The sequence below is a fragment of the Rattus norvegicus genome, chromosome 1 (genome assembly GCF_036323735.1).
Source record: "Rattus norvegicus strain BN/NHsdMcwi chromosome 1, GRCr8, whole genome shotgun sequence".
In the NCBI taxonomy this organism is placed as follows: domain Eukaryota; kingdom Metazoa; phylum Chordata; class Mammalia; order Rodentia; family Muridae; genus Rattus; species Rattus norvegicus.
Window position 1 is genome coordinate 58,428,240 of NC_086019.1, and position 22,913 is coordinate 58,451,152.

Sequence of the window (22,913 nt, forward strand, 5' to 3'; positions counted from 1 at the left end):
CAATATTATACAGTTTTCTCTGAGGCTTTACTGTTAAGCCACAAATAAGACCTCTCAAAAACCTTGGAATATATTAATCTTAAGTTGATATACCTGCAATATTTTCATTTTGGTCATTTTCATTTCCTTTTTCATGTAATTGGGCTATTCTGATATAACATGTGGTGAGCACCCTATATTGTTTTCATGTAAAAATTTTCTTGCTTCATATTTTTAGCCAATTCATCCCAAGAGGAGGTCAACTCTGATCTCCTCTGGATATTTGTATCATTGGCTGAAACCATAGTGCCTTTGGCTAGTAAGTATGAGCAAACTTATATTCTAGATTTTTTTATTTGGATAGAGGGCCTCATGTGTAGAGCCCAAGAAAAATAGTTTAAAAATTCCCAATAGAAAGGAAGGAGGCAACAAAAAATTTTATGATTAGTGTGACAGCCTCACTAGAGAACAAAGTTAAAAACAACCCTAGTTGCAAAACATGACCTCAGCATATATGTATTAGGCACTGCAAGATCTGTGTGAAGTGAACCAATTTATCAATAAGATGTTTTACTGGATCTTTATTTCCTGGTTCTTACAGATTCCCAAATTTGTCTCTTCCTTTATGACTGTGAATATCAGTCTGTGCTTTTACAAAACTCCTGAAGATTTTCACTATGAAGGAGACGTTGTGATAGGTGCATTTTTTCCTATCCATACTTACTATTCTCCAAACAAAGTTCCACATAAAACTGTACCATACCAATATATGGACAATTATTTACAGTAAGTACAATTATTCATTTTTAATGTTTAGAATTCTTATTAAGGGGTGTGATATTAAAATGTACTAATATGTTGGTTTACTTTAATGTAACAACTCATAGATATTCTAAAATCTATTTTTTAAATTTATTATCACTTTTACTCTTTTCCTCTCTCATGTGGAAATAAATGTTAACTTGGCATTTATTCATTTTAGTTTCCTCATTTGGTTAATGAAGTAAACCTCTTCTTTGCAACTGCTGCTATACCACAATGTCAGAATAGTTTTCAATATTATGATCTCAAGGAAGGATAAATTAATCGCATCCTGACCTTGCTGCTCATATTCCGGGTGTGTTCTTGTGATTATTTCACTAAATGCAGTAAGTCCTGAGTGTTTGTTATACTGCTTGATTGAAGAGGCTGTGTTTTTGCTACATGCAGCTAATTTCAAAATAGTGTGTCACAATTAGAAGTTGTGAATACCTTTGTGCTGCACAGACATTTCATCTATCTCACGTTTTCTTATAAGTGTTTGCTGATATAAGTTTTTTCTCCAATTCCCAGTGTTTAACGACTTATGCTTTTTTGCAGTATTTTCGTTTTTATGGCTGTATTTACCAAGACATCAGGAATATGAGGGGGTCAACTTTTGGCTGTTTTAGCTTGCATGAAATATTCCAGATAGATGGATAGTGTCAGCAGGTCTTTATGAATTAGACAGAACTATTCCTGTATGTTTCCCAAAAAAGGAGATAAGATGTATTTATCTCAACCAAACCTTCCAATTCCTTGAAGACCATCTTATATATGTATTTATACAGAAAGTAGGGCACTGAAATAGAACATTAATACTTAGAAATCCCCTTAAAAGCATAACAAAACCTTTTGGGAGTTAACAAGTTAAAAATAACCAAAAGAAATACAAGTGTGAAGATAAATTACACTCAGTATGACAATATTATGTAAATATTTGGTAAAATCATAGTGAGATATTAAGAATTTTATCAAACATAGTAGAAGAGAAGGGAAGTTTATTTATGAATGCATACTGAACACTATGTTACTCTGAGGGTTTTATTTTGAAAATTTAAAACAACAAATATGATTATGGAAAATTTGATTTTTAGGTAAAATGATTGATATTCAGTATTTATTTATCTCCATTTATTTTGATGAATCATAAATTGTCTCAGAAACAAAACACAATGTTCTCAAATGCTTAGCAGATAGAGAAATTTCAGATGTTAGGGAGTCTCTTCTATTTCATCATAATTAATGCTTCTTATAACTTCACTATCTCTGTGTCCTTTACACTCAGCAATTTCAGACATGAAAATGCGTTGACTTGTTCTTCCATTATATTGTGCAGTATCAAGTCATTCACTGCAAAGACTATAGTTTTTGTGCTGTGAGTATTAGTGTCTGGCTTGTTCATTAAAAGTAAAATATTTTCCTTGTCACAAATATTTAACTTGTCAGAAAAAATTATGATAGAAATTTATTGAAGTTTTTATAAATAGTTAACAGTATTATTCATTCTCTAAGCATAACCTTCCTATAGAATTGATCTCAAATTGGCATACATACTGCAAAGATAAAAACATTCTTTTTTTAAAAATTGGATATTTCTTTACTTACATTTCACATGTTATTCCTTTTCCTGGTTTCCTGTCCATAAGCCCTGTATTCCCTCTCCTTCTCCTTCTTCTATGAGGGTGTTCCCCTCCCTGTCCACCCCTTAATGCCCCCTGGCATTCCCTTACACTGGGGGTCAAACCTTGGCAGGCCCAAGGGCATCTCCTTCATCTGGTGCTCAACAAGGCCATGCCCTGCTACATATGGAGTTGGAGTCAGTCCATGTATAGTTGTTAGGTAGTGGTTTAGTCTGTGGAAGCTGAAAACATTCTTTTGTCATTCTTAGTAAATTCTTTACCTATCCGTTTGAAATTTTTCTATGCATTTTAAAGGCATGAATTCCTATCTTTCTCTGCGATTCTTATTCATATTGTGTAGTTTCCTGTTGAACATAGAAGGATTTTAAGAAGAAATTGGCTTTCTTAATTGTCACATTAATAGTACAGTCTTCTCAAATTTACTATAATATGAACATCTTTGTGTGTGGACAAACTTTGATACAGCTCACATTTTCAGGTGAAAGAAAAATTGTGAGGACAAATTTTCTCATCCTACAATGAGTATCTTGAGATCACTCAGGCCCTCTAATCAGGATCCTACACTTGTTAAAACAATATATTAGGCAATATGTTCAGTCACTTTATTGATCTTTGTAATATGATTTCAGATACAACTGAAAATGCCCTCTATATTTTTATGAGAGTAAATTACTTTCTCTCACATCAATTAAAATATGGATATTAACTTTTCTGTCCAAATGGTTTTAATCAACCATGTATTCATTTATTCTATTTGTAGCTTTATAAAGTTGATATATCACAAGAACATATCTCTTAGTAGTAGTTATATACCATCATCATCAATTTTTGATAATAAATACAATTATTATCTGGAAAGTTGTTTTAAAATATTTTACTTTATAGTATATTTTGTTCATATTTGATATTTTATATCCATTGCTCAATTTACAGAAAGTTATATTACAGCTAGAGGTTTTCAATATTTATTCCCTGATAATATACAAACATTTATCATTTTAAATGCAGAAGTATTTAGTTATAAACATTACATAGATAGATAGGTTATAACTAATCCAAATGAAGATTATATTTCTTTGAAAAATGAAAAATCTATGCAACATTGCATTGCCAATTTTATATATATTTTGAATGAATGTGGTGCTAATCTTAGCTAGATTTTGATTCTGAATTGGCTTTAACATTGATATCCTCTTTGAATTTCAGCAGTATATTTTTTTAGTACATGGAGATATAGACTGGATCATGAGTGCTCACAAGTATCCTTCATGGCCTTCCTTTTATTTATGTTAATCAGAAAATCCTTTTCTTGGTGTTTTTCCTGTTGCTTCCAGTTCCCCTCATTCATTCTCAGTTTAGGCTTTCCTTTGGCATTCAGGTCTTGTTCGTTAGCTTTTTATCAGTGTGTTTTGTAAGTAAAAATATAATATGGACAGATATTTTTGAGCAAAACCAGAAATACCAACACAGTGAGCTCATAAAATGTATAGCAAACTCTGTGCCCTAAGGACGTTTAGAAAATCTCACTGAAGTAAGAACAGATGTCTCTTATTTTTCAGCATGGTAAGGATTAGAAATTCATCTCATACAGATAAATGTATGCATCCAATTAAAATATTCATGTTCAGTAATAATTCAGACATGTATAGACTGATTTTCTATAAAATTAATTTCATTCTCAAATAATATAATATTAAAAATGTAATGTTTTAATTTGTTTCACTGCAATTATGTAAGTAAATAGAGAATATTTTCTAAGATGCTCAAAAATGTTTATGTTGTAAAAAATTCATGCAGTCATTTCATAGATGTTTGATGTTTCCAAGTGATTTGTATGGTATTTTGTTGTAACTATCATATTTCTATGAATTTCATTTCTGATTCATCAGAATTGCATTTTTTGAGTGCGTTCAATCTTATATTTTAATATTGAACTAGGTTCCCACTTTCTTAATATTTTCACATGGCTCAAACCCCAGTAATTTGAATAACATCTAAAAACATGTAGGTACTTTATGTATATTAATCATAATTTTGATCCAATATCTGAGAAACAAGATTAAAAATCACTCTGAGGCAAGGAATTTTAACAAAAGAGTCAGAGAACAATATTTTTTTTCATTCTATTGCTTGTTTTCTTGGGTGTGCCCATAATCCTTAGTATTAAGTTCTCTTTCCTTTTCTCTGGTTCTTTCTTTGGATGTTTTGCAGAACCTAAGAGTTCTTTGTGATGCTGAGAGTAGCAGTTATTTAAGTTATTTAAATCTAGCTTTCCTATCATATGGCTGTTCTCCATCATGTATCTTTGCTCCTAGCCTAATTAACAAACATCATTATCACTTTTATTTTTCACTAGGCAGTTATTCAATTTGAAAGCTCAGTATCAGTTGGTATATTTCTGAAAACTCTAAGGAGATTCTTTTCAGTCTTTAAAAACCTATTCAGCCTGTGTAATTTTACTGCTATATGGAATTCATTTGGTGGTGCATAACATTTTGTGTAATCTTTCCCTTGTAAGAATATTGCATCTTCAGAAGACTACTTCAAAGAATATCCTAGTGAGAGTGAGAGAGAAAGAGAGAGAGAGAGAGAGAGAGAGAGAGAGAGAGAGAGAGAGAGTGTGTTTGTGTGTGTGTGTGTGTGTGTGTGTGTGTGCATGCATGTGTGTTTGCATGTGTATAAGTTTATGTCATTCTTGGCTATTAATAGGGAATAGTCCATGAATTAAGAAAGAGAAAGAGAGATTCATAAGGTTTTACATAGAGCAAAAGAAAGGGGAAATAATGTAATTAAGTCACAATGTTGAGAAAAATAATAAAAATAATTGTCATTTCAAAATATATTTATTTTATTCCACTTTCTATCAAAATCGGTATTCAATATAGGATGATAAAGTTTGTCTTATTAAAATTTCTTTTCTTTGCTCTGTGATTGATTATATTGTGCTCCTTTGGTGTCTGTAGAATGCAATACATAAAAGTTATACTAATGACTCATGCATAGGGAATTGTCAAAAATCATTTATATCTTCAAATATGTGTGTGTGTGTGTTTATTTGAATACACAGTATTTATCAATGAAAAAATGTTAGTTATTCTATTTCCCAAATTAAATATTCTTACCAATTCTTTTCCATTGAATAATATTATTTTATTTACTCAGTATTTTTCTACTTTTCATTAAAAATTGTTCAAAGTAAAAGGTTGATGACCTGAGGTAATATATATCTTTTTTATTAATTTTTTTATTACCTTAAGTATTTCTTTTTTTTCCTTTTTTTTCAGAGCTGGGGAACGAACTCAGGGCCTTGCACTTGCTAGGCAACTTAAATATTTCTTATTTACATTTCGAGTATTATTCCATTTCCCGGTTTCTGGGCCAACATCCCACTAACCCCTCTGCCTCCCTTCTTTTTTTTTATTATTAACTTGAGTATTTCTTATATACATTTCGAGTGTTATTCCCTTTCCCGGTTTCTGGGCATACATCCCCCTACCCCTTCCCTTCCTTATGGGTGTTCCCATCCTCACCCTCCCCCCATTGCCGCCCTCCCCCCAACAGTCTAGTTCACTGGGGGTTCAGTCTTAGCAGGACCCAGGGCTTCCCCTTCCACTGGTGCTCTTACTAGGATATTCATTGCTACCTATGAGGTCAGAGTCCAGGGTCAGTCCATGTATAGTCTTTAGGTAGTGGCTTAGTCCCTGGAAGCTCTGGTTGGTTGGCATTGATGTGCATATGGGGTCTCGAGCCCCTTCAAGCTCTTCCAGTTCTTTCTCTGATTCCTTCAACGGGGGTCCTATTCTCAGTTCAGTGGTTTGCTGCTGGCATTCGCCTCTGTATTTGCTGTATTCTGGCTGTGTCTCTCAGGAGCGATCTACATCCGGCTCCTGTCGGTCTGCACTTCTTTGCTTCATCCATCTTGTCTATATGGGTGGCTGTATATGTATGGGCCACCTGTGGGGCAGGCTCTGAATGGGTGTTCCTTCAGTCTCTTTTAATCTTTGCCTCTCTATTCCCTGCAAGGGTATTCTTGTTCCCCTTTTAAAGAAGGAGTGAAGCATTCACATTTTGATCATGCGTCTTGAGTTTCATTTGTTCTAGGCATCTAGGGTAATTCAAGCATTTGGGCTAATAGCCACTTATCAATGAGTGCATACCATGTATGTCTTTCTGTGATTGGGTTAGCTCACTCAGGATGATATTTTCCAGTTCCAACCATTTGCCTATGAATTTCATAAAGTCATTGTTTTTGATAGCTGAGAAATATTCCATTGTGTAGATGTACCATATTTTCTGTATCCATTCCTCTGTTGAAGGGCATCTGGGTTCTTTCCAGCTTCTGGCTATTATAAATAAGGCTGCGATGAACATAGTGGAGCACATGTCTTTTTTATATGTTGGGGCATCTTTTGGGTATATGCCCAAGAGAGGTATAGCTGGATCCTCAGGCAGTTCAATGTCCAATTTTCTGAGGAACCTCCAGACTGATTTCCGGGATGGTTGTACCAGTCTGCAATCCCACCAACAATGGAGGAGTGTTCCTCTTTCTCCGCATCCTTGCCAACATCTGCTGTCACCTGAGTTTTTGATCTTAGCCATTCTCACTGGTGTGAGGTGAAATCTCAGGGTTGTTTTGATTTGCATTTCCCTTATGACTAAAGATGTTGAACATTTCTTTAGGTGTTTCTCAGCCATTCGGCATTCCTCAGCTGTGAATTCTTTGTTTAGCTCTGAACCCCATTTTTTAATAGGGTTATTTGTCTCCCTGCGGTCTAACTTCTTGAGTTCTTTGTATATTTTGGTTATAAGGCCTCTATCTGTTGTAGGATTGGTAAAGATCTTTTCCCAATCTGTTGGTTGCCGATTTGTCCTAACCACAGTGTCCTTTGCCTTACAGAAGCTTTGTAGTTTTATGAGATCCCATTTGTCGATTCTTGATCTTAGAGCATAAGCCATTGGTGTTTTGTTCAGGAAATTTTTTCCAGTGCCCATATGTTCCAGATGCTTCTCTAGTTTTTCTTCTATTAGTTTGAGTGTGTCTGGTTTGATGTGGAGGTCCTTGATCCACTTGGACTTAAGCTTTGTACAGGGTGATAAGCATGGATCGATCTGCATTCTTCTACATATTGACCTCCAGTTGAACCAGCACCATTTGCTGAAAAAGCTATCTTTTTTCCATTGGATGGTTTTGGCTCCTTTGTCAAAAATCACGTCACCACAGTTGTGTGGATTCATTTCTGGGTCTTCAATTCTATTCCATTGGTCTATCTGTCTGTCTCTGTACCAATACCATGCAGTTTTTATCACTATTGCTCTGTAATACTGCTTGAGTTCAGGGATAGTGATTCCCCCTGAAGTCCTTTTATTGTTGAGGATAGTTTTAGCTATCCTGGGTTTTCTGTTATTCCAGATGAATTTGCAAATTGTTCTGTCTAACTCTTTGAAGAATTGGATTGTTATTTTGATGGGGATTGCATTGAATCTGTAGATTGCTTTTGGTAAAATGGCCATTTTTACTATATTAATCCTGCCAATCCATGAGCATGGGAGATCTTTCCATCTTCTGAGGTCTTCTTCAATTTATTTCTTCAGAGTCTTGATCTTTTACTTGCTTGGTTAAAGTCACACCGAGGTATTTTATATTATTTGGGTCTATTATGAAGGGTGTTGTTTCCCTAATTTCTTTCTTGGCTTGTTTCTCTTTTGTGTAGAGGAAGGCTACTGATCTATTTGAATTAATTTTATACACAGCCACTTTGCTGAAGTTGTTTATCAGGTTTAGTATTTCTCTGGTGGAACTTTTGGGATCACTTAAATATACTATCATATCATCTGCAAATAGTGATATTTTGACTTCTTCTTTTCCAATCTGTATCCCTTGACCTCCTTTTGTTGTCTGATTGCTCTGGCTAGAAATTCAAGAACTATATTGAACAAGTAGGGAGAGAGTGGGCAGCCTTGTCTAGTCCCTGATTTTAGTGGGATTGCTTCAAGTTTCTCTCCATTTGGTTTAATGTTAGCAACTGGTTTGCTGTATATGACTTTTTACTATGTTTAGGTATGGGCCTTGAATTTCTATTCTTTCCAGGACTTTTATCATGAAGGGGTGTTGAATTTTGTCAAATGCTTTCTCAGCATCTAATGAAATGATCATGTGGTTTTGTTCTTTCAGTTTCTTTATATAATGGATCACGTTGATGGTTTTCCGTATATTAAACCATCCCTGCATGCCTGGGATGAAGCCTACTTGATCATGGTGGATGATTGTTTTGATGTGCTCTTTGATTCGGTTTGCCAGAATTTCATTGAGTATTTTTGCATCGATATTCAAAAGGGAAATTGGTTTGAAGTTCTCTTTCTTTGTTGGGTCTTTGTGTCGTTTAGGTATAAGAGTGATTTTGGCTTCATAGAAGGAATTCGGTAGGGCTCCATCTGTTTCAATTTTGTGGAATAGTTTGGATAATATTGGTATGAGGTCATCTATGAAGGTCTGATAGAATTCTGCACTAAACCCGTCTGGACCTGGGCTCTTTTTGGTTGGGAGACCTTTAATGACTGCTTCTATTTCCTTAGGAGTTATGGTGTTGTTTAACTGAATTATCTGTTCCTGATTTAACTTCCGTACTTGGTATCTGTCTAGGAAATTGTCCATTTCCTGCAGAATTTCAAGTTTTGTTGAATATAGGCTTTTATAGTAAGATCTGATGATTTTTTGAATTTCCTCTGAATCTGTAGTTATGTCTTTCTTTTCCTTTCTGATTTTGTTAATTTGGACACACTCTCTGTGTCCTCTCGTAAGTCTGGCTAAGGGTTTATCTATCTTGCTGATTTTCTCAAAGAACCAACTTTTGTTCTGTTGATTCTTTCTATGGTCCTTTTTGTTTCTAGTTGGTTGATTTCAGCTCTGAGTTTGATTATTTCCTGTCTTCTACTCCTCCTGGGTGTATTTGCTTCTTTTTGTTCTAGAGCTTTTAGGTGTTCTGTCAAGCTCCTGACATATGCTCCCTCCTGTTTTTTTCTACAGGCACCCAGAGCTATGAGTTTTCCTCTTAGCACAGCTTTCATTGTGTCCCATAAGTTTTGGTATGTTGTACCTTCATTTTCATTAAATTCTAAGAAGTCTTTAATTTCTTTCTTTATTTCTTCCTTGATCAGGTTATCGTTGAGTAGAGCATTGTTCAACTTCCAGGTATATGTTCTTCCCTTATTGTTATTGAAGACCAGTTTTAGGCCGTGGTGGTCTGATAGCACGTATGGGATTATTTCTATCCTTCTGTACCTGTGGAGGCCCGTTTTTTGACCAATTATATGGTCAGTTTTGGAGAAAGTCCCATGAGGAGCTGAGATGAATATATATCCTTTTGCGTTAGGATAGAATGTTCTATAAATATCTGTTAAGTCCATTTGGCTCATGATTTCTCTTAGTCTGTCTATGTCTCTGTTTAATTTCCGTTTCCATGATCTGTCCATTGATGAGAGTGGGGTGTTGAAATCCCCTACTATTATTGTGTGAGGTGCAATGTGTGTTTCGAGCTTTAGTAAGGTTTCTTTTATGTATGTAGGTGCCCTTGTATTTGGGGCATAGATATTTAGGATTGAGAGTTCATCTTGGTGCATTTTTCCTTTGATGAATATGAAGTGTCCTTCCTTATCTTTTTTGATGACTTTTAATTGAAAATTGATTTTATTTGATATTAGAATGGCTACTCCAGCTTGCTTCTTCTGACCACTTGCTTGGAAAGTTGTTTTCCAGCCTTTCACTCTGAGGTAGTGTCTGTCTTTGTCTCTGAGGTGTGTTTCCTGTAGGCAGCAGAATGCAGGTTCCTCATTGCATATCCAGTTTGTTAATCTATGTCTTTTTATTGGGGAGTTGAGACCATTGATGTTGAGAGATATTAAGGAATAGTGATTATTGCTTCCCTTTATATTCATATTTGGTTGTGAGGTTATGTTTGTGTGCTTTTCTTCTCTTTGTTTTTTTTGCCAAGACGATTAGTTTCTTGCTTTTTCTAGGGTGTAGCTTGCCTCCTTATGTTGGGCTTTACCATTTATTATCTTTTGTAGTGCTGGATTTGTAAAAAGATATTGTGTAAATTTGGTTTCGTCATGGAATATCTTGGTTTCTCTATCTATGTTAATTTAGAGTTTTGCAGGATACAGTAACCTCGGCTGGCATTTGTGTTCTCTAAGGGTGTGTATGACATCTATCCATGATCTTCTGGCTTTCATAGTCTCTGGTGAAAAGTCTGGTGTGATTCTGATAGGTCTGCCTTTATATGTTACTTGACCTTTTTCCCCTTACTGCTTTTAATATTCTTTCTTTATTTTGTTCATTTGGTGTTTTGACTATTATTTGACGGGAGATGTTTCTTTTCTGATCCAATGTATTTGGAGTTCTGTAGGCTTCTTGTATGCTTATGGGTATCTCTTTCTTTAGGTTAGAGAAGTTTTCTTCTATGACTTTGTTGAAGATATTTACTGGTCCTTTGAGCTGGGAGTCTTCACTCTCTTCTATACCTATTATCCTTAGGTTTGATCTTCTCATTGAGTCCTGGATTTCCTGTATGTTTTGGACCAGTAGCTTTTTCCGTTTTACATTATCTTTGACAGTTGAGTCAATGATTTCTATGGAATCTTCTGCTCCTGATATTCTCTCTTCTATCTCTTGTATTGTTTGTGATGTTTATATGTACGGCTCCTTGTCTCTTCCTTTGGTTTTCTATATCGAGGGTTGTTTCCATGTGTTCTTTCTTGATTGCTTCTATTTCCATTTTTAATTCCTTCAACTGTTTGATTGTGTTTTCCTGGAATTCTTTCAGGGATTTTTGTGATTCCTCTCTGTAGGCTTCTACTTGTTTATTTATGTTTTCCTGCATTTCTCTAAGGGAGTTCTTCATGTCTTTCTTGAAGTCCTCCAGCATCATGATCAAATATGATTTTGCATCTAGATCTTGCTTTTCTGGTGTGTTTGGATATTCCGTGTTTGCTTTGGTGGGAGAATTGGGCTCCGATGATGCCATGTGGTCTTGATTTCTGTTGCTTGGGTTCCTGAGCTTGCCTCTCACCATCAGATTATCTCTAGTGTTACTTTGTTCTGCTATTTCTGACAGTGGCTAGACCGTCCTATAAGCCTGTGTGTCAGGAGTGCTGTAGACCTGTTTTCCTGTTTTCTTTCAGCCAGTTATGGGAACAGAGTGTTCTGCTTTCAGGCATGTAGTTTTTCCTATCTACAGGTCTTCAGCTGTTCCTCTGGTCCTGTACCCTGAGTTCACCAGGCAGGTCGCTTGGAGCAAAAAAGTTGGTCTTACCTGTGGTTCTGAGGCTCAAGTTTGCTCGTGGGCTGTTGCTTGTGAGCTCTCTGCAAGGCCACCAGAAGGACCTGTGCTGCCCTTTCCGGGAGCCCCTTTGCACCAGAGTCCCAGATGGCATTTGGCGTTTTCCTCTGGGGTCAGAGATGTGGGTAAAGTGTAGTCTCTTCTGGTTTCCCAGGCATGTCTGCCTCTCTGAAGGTTTAGCTCTCCCTCCAATGGGATTTTGTGCAGAGAACTGTTTATCTGGTCGGTCCCTTCAGGTTCTGGCGGTGTCTCAGACGCAGCGGACCTGCTGCTCCTGTGCCCTTATCTACGGGAACCCAGAGGCCGTATACAGTTTCCTCTTGGGCCAGGGATGTGGGCAGGGGTGGGCAGTGTTGGTGGTCTCTTCTGCTCTGCACTCAGGAGTGCCCACCTGTCTGGGCGGGTTTTGGGAGCTGTGAGCTGGAGGCAGGGAGCACGAGATTGGGACTGCCGCTCCTGAAGTAATATTTTAAAAAAGAATGTGAGTTAATGCTTATAATCCAGTAATTATATGGAGTAAGTTCTAAGCTCATTTATTATCCACTAGCAATTTCAGAATGCCGTAGTTAGAAAAATAATATCAGAGTTATGGTAACTATTACCTATAAGAAATGTATTTCATTTGTAATATTATTTAATAAACATATTGTTTCTAAAATCTGATTAGTTTAATAATGTATGATGAATTATCATAATTAGACATCTCAGAAGGTCAAGATTAACATATTAGGAGATCTGTAATTTTGTGAGAAAGTGATTCATAATAGGTAGACTGATATTTGTAGTATAATCTAATAGATTATAAATAAAGTATGTTTTGAGGAAATATAGTCATTGTGTAATAATATTTAATGATCTTGCCAAATATTAACATATTTACACAGTCTAGTTCCACGTATACATGGTGAAAAAGTTAAACTGCATAATTTATGGAAACAAAGATGTAGTATAAAATTTACAATATTTGATATGTGTCCCATGTTGCATTCCTTTTGTATTTGGTGTTATTTTGTCATTTATACAGGTATAATTTTAAGAACTACCAGTATATTCTGGCTTTGGTATTGGCCATTGAGGAGATAAATGGGAACCCCAATCTTTTACCTAATATATCTCTTGGATTTGATTTCTACAATATCAGATTCACTGAGAAAGAAACCCTTATGAATGCTTGTATTTGGATCACAGGTCAAGGACAGAAAAAGATTTTACCAAATTACAATTGTAACAAAAGAGTTTTTACTGCTGCACTTACAGGGACATCATGGACAGCATCTGCCCAAATTGGAACATTACTTCAACTCTTTAAATTTCCACAGGTAAGAGAATTTGGAGTGTGGACCTGGGAGTAAGGTCTCTTTGTTCATATTATAGGTGTTTTTAAAAATACAAGAAGAGTTTTAAAATTTTTTCAACATCAAAGGAAGTTCCAAAACACTTTAATGTGAATCAAGATTTCTCTTAAAATCAGGCCCTTGAAACTGAGAGGCTGGGTAGAAATTTCTGTAAATTATGTAAATGTAATTTTTCTTTAAAATTGAGATAAAACTAACTTTTTTCCCTGTTGTCATTTGTTGCTTCAGGAATGTAATTTTGCTCAATGTTAATATTCTTCTTCTTACTTGGTTCAGCTTTCTTTTGGACCTTATGATCCCATTTTGAGTGATCGTGGTCAATATTCTTCTCTGTATCAGATGACCCCTAAGTATACATCTCTTTCACAAGGCATTGTATCTTTGATGGTTCATTTTAGGTGGTCCTGGGTTGGTATCATCCTTCCAGATGACCACAAAGGAAACAAAATTTTATCAGAGTTCAGAGAAAATATGGAGAAAAAAGGAGTCTGCATAGCTTTTGTGAAAATAATCCCATTCACATGGACTAAGTATTTTAACAAATTCTGGGAAAATATGGATGAGACAAATGTCATAATTATTTATAGTGACATTGATTCCATCACAGGTATAATGCGAAATATTGGGCAAAGACTGTTGACGTGGAAAGTCTGGGTCATGAACATTGAACCTCATATTACTGATTATGCTGATTATTTCATGCTTGACTCATTTCATGGTAGCCTTATTTTTACACACCATTTTAAAGAGAGTTTTGAACTTACTAAGTTTATTCAAACAGTTAATCCTTACAAATATCCAGAAGATATTTACCTTCCTAAGTTATGGCATTTGTTCTTCAAGTGCTCATTTTCTGATATTGACTGTCAACTACTGGCTAACTGTCAATCCAACGCGTCTCTGGATGTATTACCTAGTCATATATTGGACATGGCAATCAGTGAAGAAAGCAACACTATCTACAATGCTGTGTATGCTGTGGCTCACAGTCTCCATCAGATGACTCTTCAACAAGTAGAAATACAACCACAGGAAAATGGGGAAGTGATGACCTTCTTCCCCTGGCAGGTAATAGCCACTCTACTATATTGTGTCATCAGCACCTTTATATGTGAGATTTGCAATTACAGAAAGTTGGGTATTATAAAATTATATTCATATTGTCCATAATCTTGGGAATTTTTGTATTTCGAAACTCATTTCAAGGTCAAGACAGTTTCCAGTGTGTGTTTGTGATAAATGGGATAAAAGAGTACAGGAGGATTATGGTATTAGGATTGTCATGTCATCAATATCTAGATATACAATATTCTCATGCTAAAAGTTGCAATTAAAAATCAATAATTTTTCTGTAAATTTTTATAACAGCAATAAATGAGTAGATAGGTAAGTGAATCAATTAGAATGATTGCACACCTAAACAATTCCCTTTTAGAAGTCAGCAACTTCATTTTAGATAGTTGATCTTTGTAGATAATCTGGAAGCAAATGGGTCTGGCTAGTATGGTATCCCACAAATCAGTCATTCATTCATTTAACATTATTAGACGCTTCATTAATTTGACATTTACATCATACTTTAAGATAAATAAGACACATTCAAAGCTATATGTTCATTTCAGTCTCCTAGATACAGTTTAATATAAATTTATGAATCTCTTTTAGCTAAACATTTTCCTAAAGGACATTGATAAGAGAGACAATATGAGTTTAGGTGGGAGAAAGAAATTAAATGCAGAATATGACATTTTTAACCTTTGGAATTTACCAAAGGGTCTTGGTCGTAAAGTGAAAATAGGATCCTTTTCAGGAAATGCTCCTGAGGGCCAACAGTTGTCCTTATCTGAACCTATGATACAATGGGCAGAAAGATTTTCAGAGGTGAGTCATGTATTAAATCAATACTTTAAGCTTGTGTTAATAAAATTTTAATTTCTCAAGATATGATACTTGTTTTCTGACTTAAGGTCCATTACTCTTTGATTACCAATACAAAATACCACAATGGTTGTACTAGAGTATTGTATGTTTTCATTCTTTGTTTCAGATTAGTGGTAATATTTAGTGTTAAATAAGACCCACAGTATTCATTCATATGAATATTATTTAGTCTCTACCTGTCAAATATTAGGAACACATTGGAAGAGGATATTTCCAGCTCTCAAATGTGCCTTGGGTCAATGTGTTTCAGAAATATTTTCATTCCAGATTAATAACATGAAACAATATAAAATTTACTTTTTATTGTAGGATCAAACAACATTTCCAAAGGTGATTCATGGAAAAATGGTTTATTTTTAGTTATGATCCAAAAATATAAAATCCTGTTATAGATAGAAGCATCACACCAAGGGTTAGTCATGAAGACACTCTCAAGAACCAGAATGATAATGTTTCTATACATCCATATTTACAGTAAGAAGAATGAGAAACCTAGAACTGAGGAGAAAATTAAAATGTTTCGATTCCAACCACATTGAAAAAATTTTCTCCAGCAAGTCTGTATCTTCAAAAGTTTAATTTACGTTCCAAATGGTGCCACAAATATGGAAATAAACACTCAAATACTTTAGCCCCTATGGTATTCAAAATACCATATAAGATCCCTGTTAGCATCCCTTAACTGTTCATATATTTTCAATAGGTCCATTGACAATCTTGCTTAAAGAATGTCTATCCCATGAACAATTGGGCTAGCTTTTTTCAACCTCTAGTATAAGGAGACCTATATCGGGTGCATGTGGAGAATCTTCTGGCTTGCATATCTCCTACAAATCTATACATAAACAATTTCAGGGTGTGTGCATTATATTTGGAAATATATAATATCCAAATTATGAAGATGTATATATATATATATATATATATATATATATATATATATATATATATATATATACAATGAATTCAGAAATGCATGAATAATGGTGCTTTCTTCTACCTTCTATACATTCATTCTGAGACATCATCAAAATTTAAGTGTCCCTTTTCAACTTATAAATTTATCTATATATTTTTCCTAGAAATACACATATCTGTTTCTATATCGAATCTAGATCCTATCAAATTGACAGAGCAGATCCTCAGTCATGATGGAAGTAAGTGTGATCAATGCATTAGTCAGAAAGTACAAAGATTGTATCACTCAGGATTTGTCTTTTATATTATATTCCCTATCACCTACGTTTCTCAAACTTGCCCATTCCTCATTACGGGTACAAATTCTCCAACACTCCGGTAATAATTATCTGATAAATCTTTAAGCACATTTGTTTCTCCAGGGTATAATCTTTCTAAAAATCCTCTGTATTTACAAGAATACTTGGGAAATGATTGTATAACATTCAAAAATTCTATTTGTGATGACTTTTGATAAAACACTAAGATTTAGATAACATTTCTTTAATTTTTCTTAGATCCCTCAGTCTGTATGTAGTAAGAGTTGTATGCCTGGATTCAGAAAAGTAACCCTGGAGGGCAAGGCCATCTGCTGTTACAATTGCACTCCCTGTGCAGACAATGAGATTTCTAATGAGACAGGTAAATGCAGGATTTACTGAAATCTTTCTCATTTCTTCACAGAACTCCATAATGATCTAGCCAATGAAATTGTCTAAATTCAAATCAAAAATAAATATTTTCACTTTGTTTAGGAATTTAAATGTCATAATTCTTCAGGATCTCTTTGAAATGGCCCACCATAGCCATTAAATATCATACGTGATTTATATTTTTAGTTCATTGCCAAATTGATCCTGGGAGAAAAAAAATAAATATTTTCAGTGTAGTTCACAGTATGTTTTATTTGATGGTACCATTTAGCACGTAATGACAAAGTATTAATATAGGTTTTCCAGTTATATTTAAATAACTTTTAACACTCAGATTCACATCTTTATATTAGTGATTATCTCAAACTCATTTTTCAAAATATATTTTCTCTCAATTTTTAGTTGTTCAATAATTTTGTACAATGTGTTTTGATCATATTCACTCCTTCTTAACTAAAGGGTTTGATCCAGTGAACAGGTACCATGACCACATCTACTATTAAAAGAATGATATTTAATTGTGGCTAGCTTACAGATTAAGAGGTTCAGTCCATTATCAAGGTGAGAGCATGGCAGCATCTAGGCAAGAATGGTGTTGGAGGTCTGAGAATTCTACATCTTGTTCTGAAGGCAAACAGAAGACTGCCTTCCAGACAGCAGGATCTTAAAGCCCATGTCCACTTGACACACCTACACCAACAAGGTCATACCTCTTAATAGTGCCACTCCTTGGGCCAAGCACATACAAATCATCACACTCCACTCCATGGCTCCCTATTCATGTTCAAACTTAAGTCTACTCTACAGGGACATACCCAGCTAAACATAATAATAAAAGTATCTTGTCTGTCTTCCATAGTTCCCATAGTCTATAGCAGTCTCAACAATGTTAAAACTCCAAAGTTCAAAGACCTATCTAAGTTTCATCTAATCTCTGAACTGCAATCCCCAAAGAAAGACAGCAAACTAGCTGAAAACTCCTTTTTCATCTTTCTTGAATATACAAACTTTTATCCTCTGGGCTGGGACCACACACTGTTAGCAACTTTCCTTGGCAAGTATCCCACAGCTCTGACTTCTTTAATACCTTAGAGTCTCCAAGTCAACTTCAACTTCACAGCTTCTTAATCAAATGTCTTGGATCCATACATGATCTTCTGGTCTCCTCCAAAGGACTTATATCACTTCTCTAACTCTGCCCTTTGGATCCTCTAACCTCTAGGATCTGGTTTTCTCCACTCCACCACTGCTCCTGGTATTCTCAGTGATCATGCCATGGTAATGACATCTCAAATATAGCATTTTCTGCTGCAAGTAGGCTTCACCAATAGTCTCTCAGAGGTTCTCTTCATGGTGTCTTGCCTCAGCTTCTTTGCCTGACCTTTTAACCTTGGGTCTTCAACTGCAGCTGAGGTCTCATCTTCACCAATGGTCTTCAATGGCCTCTCATGGTGCCACACCTCAGCTGCTCTCCATGACCCCTACATACCTGAAAAGCCAGGATCACCAGGGCAATTCTTACGCATTACCAAGTGCACCTCTAGCTGTAGGTGCTACCTTGGCTATCGCTAGCATTCTTATTCTCTAAGAAAATACTTCCAAGATTTCACCACAGTGATGTTGGGCCCTTCTTAATAACTGATAATTTCAATGTTCCAGGTAACCAGCATAAATTTTTCCAGTAGTCCCTTGACTCTAAAGTCAGAGATACAAGGCTGCTGAGTTCTGCTGTTTCCTGGGACTTAAACTTTGTCCCCTTTACTCTATCATATCACCACCAGCCTTCTGTTTTTCTACTCCTTCACAGTCTATGCTTGGCTATCCTCAAACTTCCTCCATAGATTTACCTTGAACGCAGAGATCTGCAGTCCTATTTCTAAGTATTAGGTTTAAAGATGTTTCCCCCAAGGCTGCTCTTAAGCTTTTCTCTTCTTGGAAATTGCTCTTGACCAGGCTGGACTTGAACTCAGAGATCTGCTTACCTCTCTCTCCTGACTTTGATAGTTTGAACCACTATGCCTGCCTAAATTTACCTGGGTGAGATCTTCCCCCAAAATCCTACTCTCTTAATTGGCTTATTTCCTGAAACATAGAATTCAGTTCCAATCTACTTCCTGGTGCCCCTTTAATTCTTGAGCCACATATTTTTTATTTTTCCTCTTTCATTTTGCATCTTTTCATTAAAAACCTTTTCATAAAAGTGAACTTTAGTAAGCACACAACAGAATTTATACCATGTTTTTTTGATACTTCCTTTTTCAAAGCAATCTAAATCACTTCACCATAACCTCAGGCTGTCTCCTTGGAATATAGCAAAAATTATACAAATTTTTTCACCAAAATACCACAAAATCATCTCTAAGTCACAACTAAAATTCTTCTCCATTGAAACATCTTGGACTAGGTCTGCAGATTTCAAATCACTCTCAGCAACAAAAACTTTGATATTCCTACTAGGAGATCCCTTAACCCCACTTAAAGGATTCCTCCGCTGTCCAAATCCAAAGCCACAAAATCCATATTCTTCTAAAAAACATGTTCAGGTCTGTCATAGCAATACACCAGTACCAACCTCTTCTTAGAGTTTTACTGCTATGAATACACACCATGACCACAGCAGCTCTTAAAACGTCAACATTTAATTGTGGCCAGGTTAAAATTTCAAACGTTCAGTCCATTAATATCAAGGCAAGATCCAGGAAGGCATGGCATAGGCAAGCTGAGAGATCTACATCTTGTTCTGAGAGCAAAAATGACAAGACTGCCTTCCAGGCATCTAGGGTGAGTGTCTTAATGCCCATGAGTATAGTACCACACCTAGTCCAATAAAGCCATACCTCTTAATAGTGCCACTCCCTGAGCCAAGCATATATAGACCATTGCAGCCCCCTCAATCCTCTCAGATCTAGTCCTTCTTTTCTAGCTATTCAATATTTTGCAATTAAACTTTCTAAAATTTTCTGTGATACTCATCTACTTTTATTGTTGTAGATCTCAATTGAAAGTAGTCAACCAACCATGAGATACCTGATAAAAATTGACTCTCTTCCAAAGAGCTAACAATTGCCAATATCTTATTTTCCAGGAGTGTGTTTTTATGTTTTATTCCTACCTACACTCTCTATGTGGGAGTTTGGTCTGATTTAAGTCTGCAACTTTCTAATTCATTTTCCCGTGGGCTATCAATTCATAAGTCCAAATGTCTAATACGTCTAGAAAACAATAATTAATTCTAGTTATCTGCACATTACAGGGCTTCGTGCTTTCTCTTGGATAAAATTTAAGAAACATTTTATTTTGTTACTGAGAATTTTGGAGAGGATTAGAGTTTGAGATCTTTTGGGGGGAGCTATGTTATGAGAGGCAAGTTTGAAATTTTAAAAGTGTATATGAAATCTGGATTCTTTTTTTTCTGATTTCTGATTTTAAATCAGAATAAAAGAATTTAATTCATCCAGTGCTCAAGTGTCATCCCTGCATGGATACTGTCATGCTTATTGATATGGCAGAAATGGACTAACAGTGCAAATCTATAAGGAAACACCCCTGTTAAATAGTTTTATAAGCTATTTTCTGTTCACAGAGGAATAGAACAATAACTAACACAGATAACAACACAACCCTTTAAATATTTTTGAAAATTTTACCTAGAAAATATCTAGCTGAGTTTAATCAAGAGTCAATTGATAGTTATAGCTTTTATATACACATTTTCATTATTATTAGTTAGATATCCTTTTCTGTTTCCTGTTGCTGAATGTAGATGCTACAGATTTTATTTTTAAATATTATAGATTAATTTGTATCACTATTTGAAATGTGAGAGTAACATTTTATTAAGGTCTGGTAGTGTGCTTTTGTTCTCATTAAGAACTTAGTGTGTATGATAGATGAACTATTGCCCAGAACTTTTCATATAATTCTTGTAAATAATGATCCACTTACCATATTACTGAATAAATTGATGAGGAGATTGTCATCATGAAAAATCTCTGCAATTAGGCCAATTCTTTTTATTGTTTAGGAATGAATATCTAGCACATGAATTAAAATTATAGAGGTATATGTACATACATGTACAATATGTGTTTGTATATGTACATAGGTAATATATGTATATATCTTATTTTATTTTATACATATATATATTCATATTTATATAGATAGAGAGAGAAAGAGAGTGAGATAAACAGATATAGCAAGATAGGGAGACAGACAGAGAACATGAGAGACACAGAGAATCACATTTTTATCATCATCAAAGTGAAAACATATTTTCTATCATTTATTTAATACTCCCATTATTGAATCTCAACCACACATATATTTTAAATTAGTGTTATTGTATTGACATGGAATCATAAAATTTATAGTAAGTTTTATTTTTCCTACCATAATTACATTATAAATAGTAGTAAAAATATTTTTAATGAACAGATAAAGTCTTTTAAATGAGAATTAATGAAGATTTATTGTCAATTTTAACATGATAATACATTATGTATTATGAAAATACACGGAATCTGAACTGATAAACTTTATAAAAAGGTTTGGGTGACTAGGGTGACAGCTGTCAGTCCTACTATCTTCTAATTTTCCTTTATAGAAATTTATCATTTCACCATACACAGATTTTTAATAGATTTCAGTTCAATTCAATAAATTTGGTCCCCTCAAGGAGATAACTTTTGAAAGAACCACTGTTACCTTCCTACATGTAATTTTGGCTGCAATTAAGGGAGTAGTATGTGTAGTAAATGAAATTTGCTATTTAATTTAAGGTCAGTCATAAAATAGATGAGAAACTATTACTAGTGCTTTTATGAAAGTCACAAAATCAACTTTTGAAATATAGTCACACTTTTTGTTCGCAGTTTCTTAGATTTTGTGTTATTTAACTGTCATTTCTATGAAACTACTGACATGAGCGTATGCTAGACATAAGCTGGCAGAGTACACAAATAAAGATATAAAGAAGAGAGGAGCTAAGGAAAGCATGATGTCCATGAACGCATTTCAAGGATATTGACTAGCTTTCTTCTTGGATTAAAACGATGACTACCAGATTTTTTATGATAGACTTTGTTTATGGCCTAAAATCATATAATTTTAAAACATATTAAAAAATACTCGGAGCTGCAAGATATACTTTTGGATGTAATTTTATGTATTGCTTTAATGAGACTGCTCAGAAATTCTAGGTACCCAACATACATTTCTTCTGTTTTTTTTGTTTGTTTTGTTTTGTTTTGTTTTGTTTCTGTTGTATTTTTTAAATCTCTGTAGGTAGACTGTAACAGAGGTAGTGTATATGGTTATATAATCAGCTTCAATGTCATATTTTCTATATTCCCATCCTCAAAACTTCCTGCCTTGTCACAGATTTGTAAAGTTTAGTATATTTTAAATATTATTATTTACTTTTACCCTCCAGATTTTATTATCCTCCTGCTCCACCCTCCAACTGTTCCATATGCCACATCTCCTCCTTGCCCCTGCTTGTGTCTCCACAAATATGTCTCCACCCCATACCATCACAGACCTCTAAACTTCCTTGGACCCCCAGTCCCTTGAGAATTAGGTTCATCTTCTTTGACTGAACCCAGACCCGGGTGTCCTCTGCTGTATATGTTTCAGGGGCCACATCTCAGCTGATATATGCTGCCGGGTTGGTGATTGTCTGAGAGATCTCGGGGGTCCAGATAACTGACACTGCTGGTCCTCCTACAGTATTGTCCTCCTCCTCATCTTCTTCCAGCTTTTCCCTAATTCAACAGAGAGGTCAGCAGCTTCTGTTCTTTGGTGGGGTACACATATTGGCATCTGACTCTTTCAGCTGCTGATTGGGTCTTTTGGAAAGTATCATCCTACCTGAGGTAACTTTAGTAATTTTCAGTTTCACTTGACTGACAGCAAAGATTTAAACCCACAATAAACACAGGGAGATACTTAAGAGTCAGAAATAGCCAAAGATATGAAAGATGCATCACATGTACATGTTCAGTATCTATAACATCTGTGAAGATTTATATGCTAATGTAAAGATCCTAAAATTAAAAAAAGTCATCTAAATTGTCTAAAGTGGATATCTAGTATTTGACTACAACAAATTTTCCTGCCCTAACTTGCTAATATTAAACAATTTGCCTGAATAGTTAATAAGTTCAAGTCCTAGCACTTGAAACTTACATCAAAATCTATCTAATTTTCATACGGCTAGAAATTGGAAATTTGCATTTGATTTCCCCAGCA

The 22,913-nt window shown here is 34.9% G+C and overlaps 1 protein-coding gene across 1 annotated transcript in view; it reads left to right on the top strand.

The window, feature by feature from the left end:
• Positions 1-544: 544 nt before the first annotated feature.
• Vom2r7 (vomeronasal 2 receptor, 7) overlaps positions 545-22,913 on the top strand; it is a 28,873-nt gene continuing 6,504 nt past the window's right edge. Inside the window, exons 1-5 of the mRNA NM_001099463.1 lie at positions 545-765; positions 12,780-13,074; positions 13,387-14,178; positions 14,776-14,991; positions 16,527-16,650. Coding sequence (NP_001092933.1) covers positions 545-765; positions 12,780-13,074; positions 13,387-14,178; positions 14,776-14,991; positions 16,527-16,650 — 1,648 coding nt within the window. The remainder of the gene's footprint in view (positions 766-12,779; positions 13,075-13,386; positions 14,179-14,775; positions 14,992-16,526; positions 16,651-22,913) is intronic.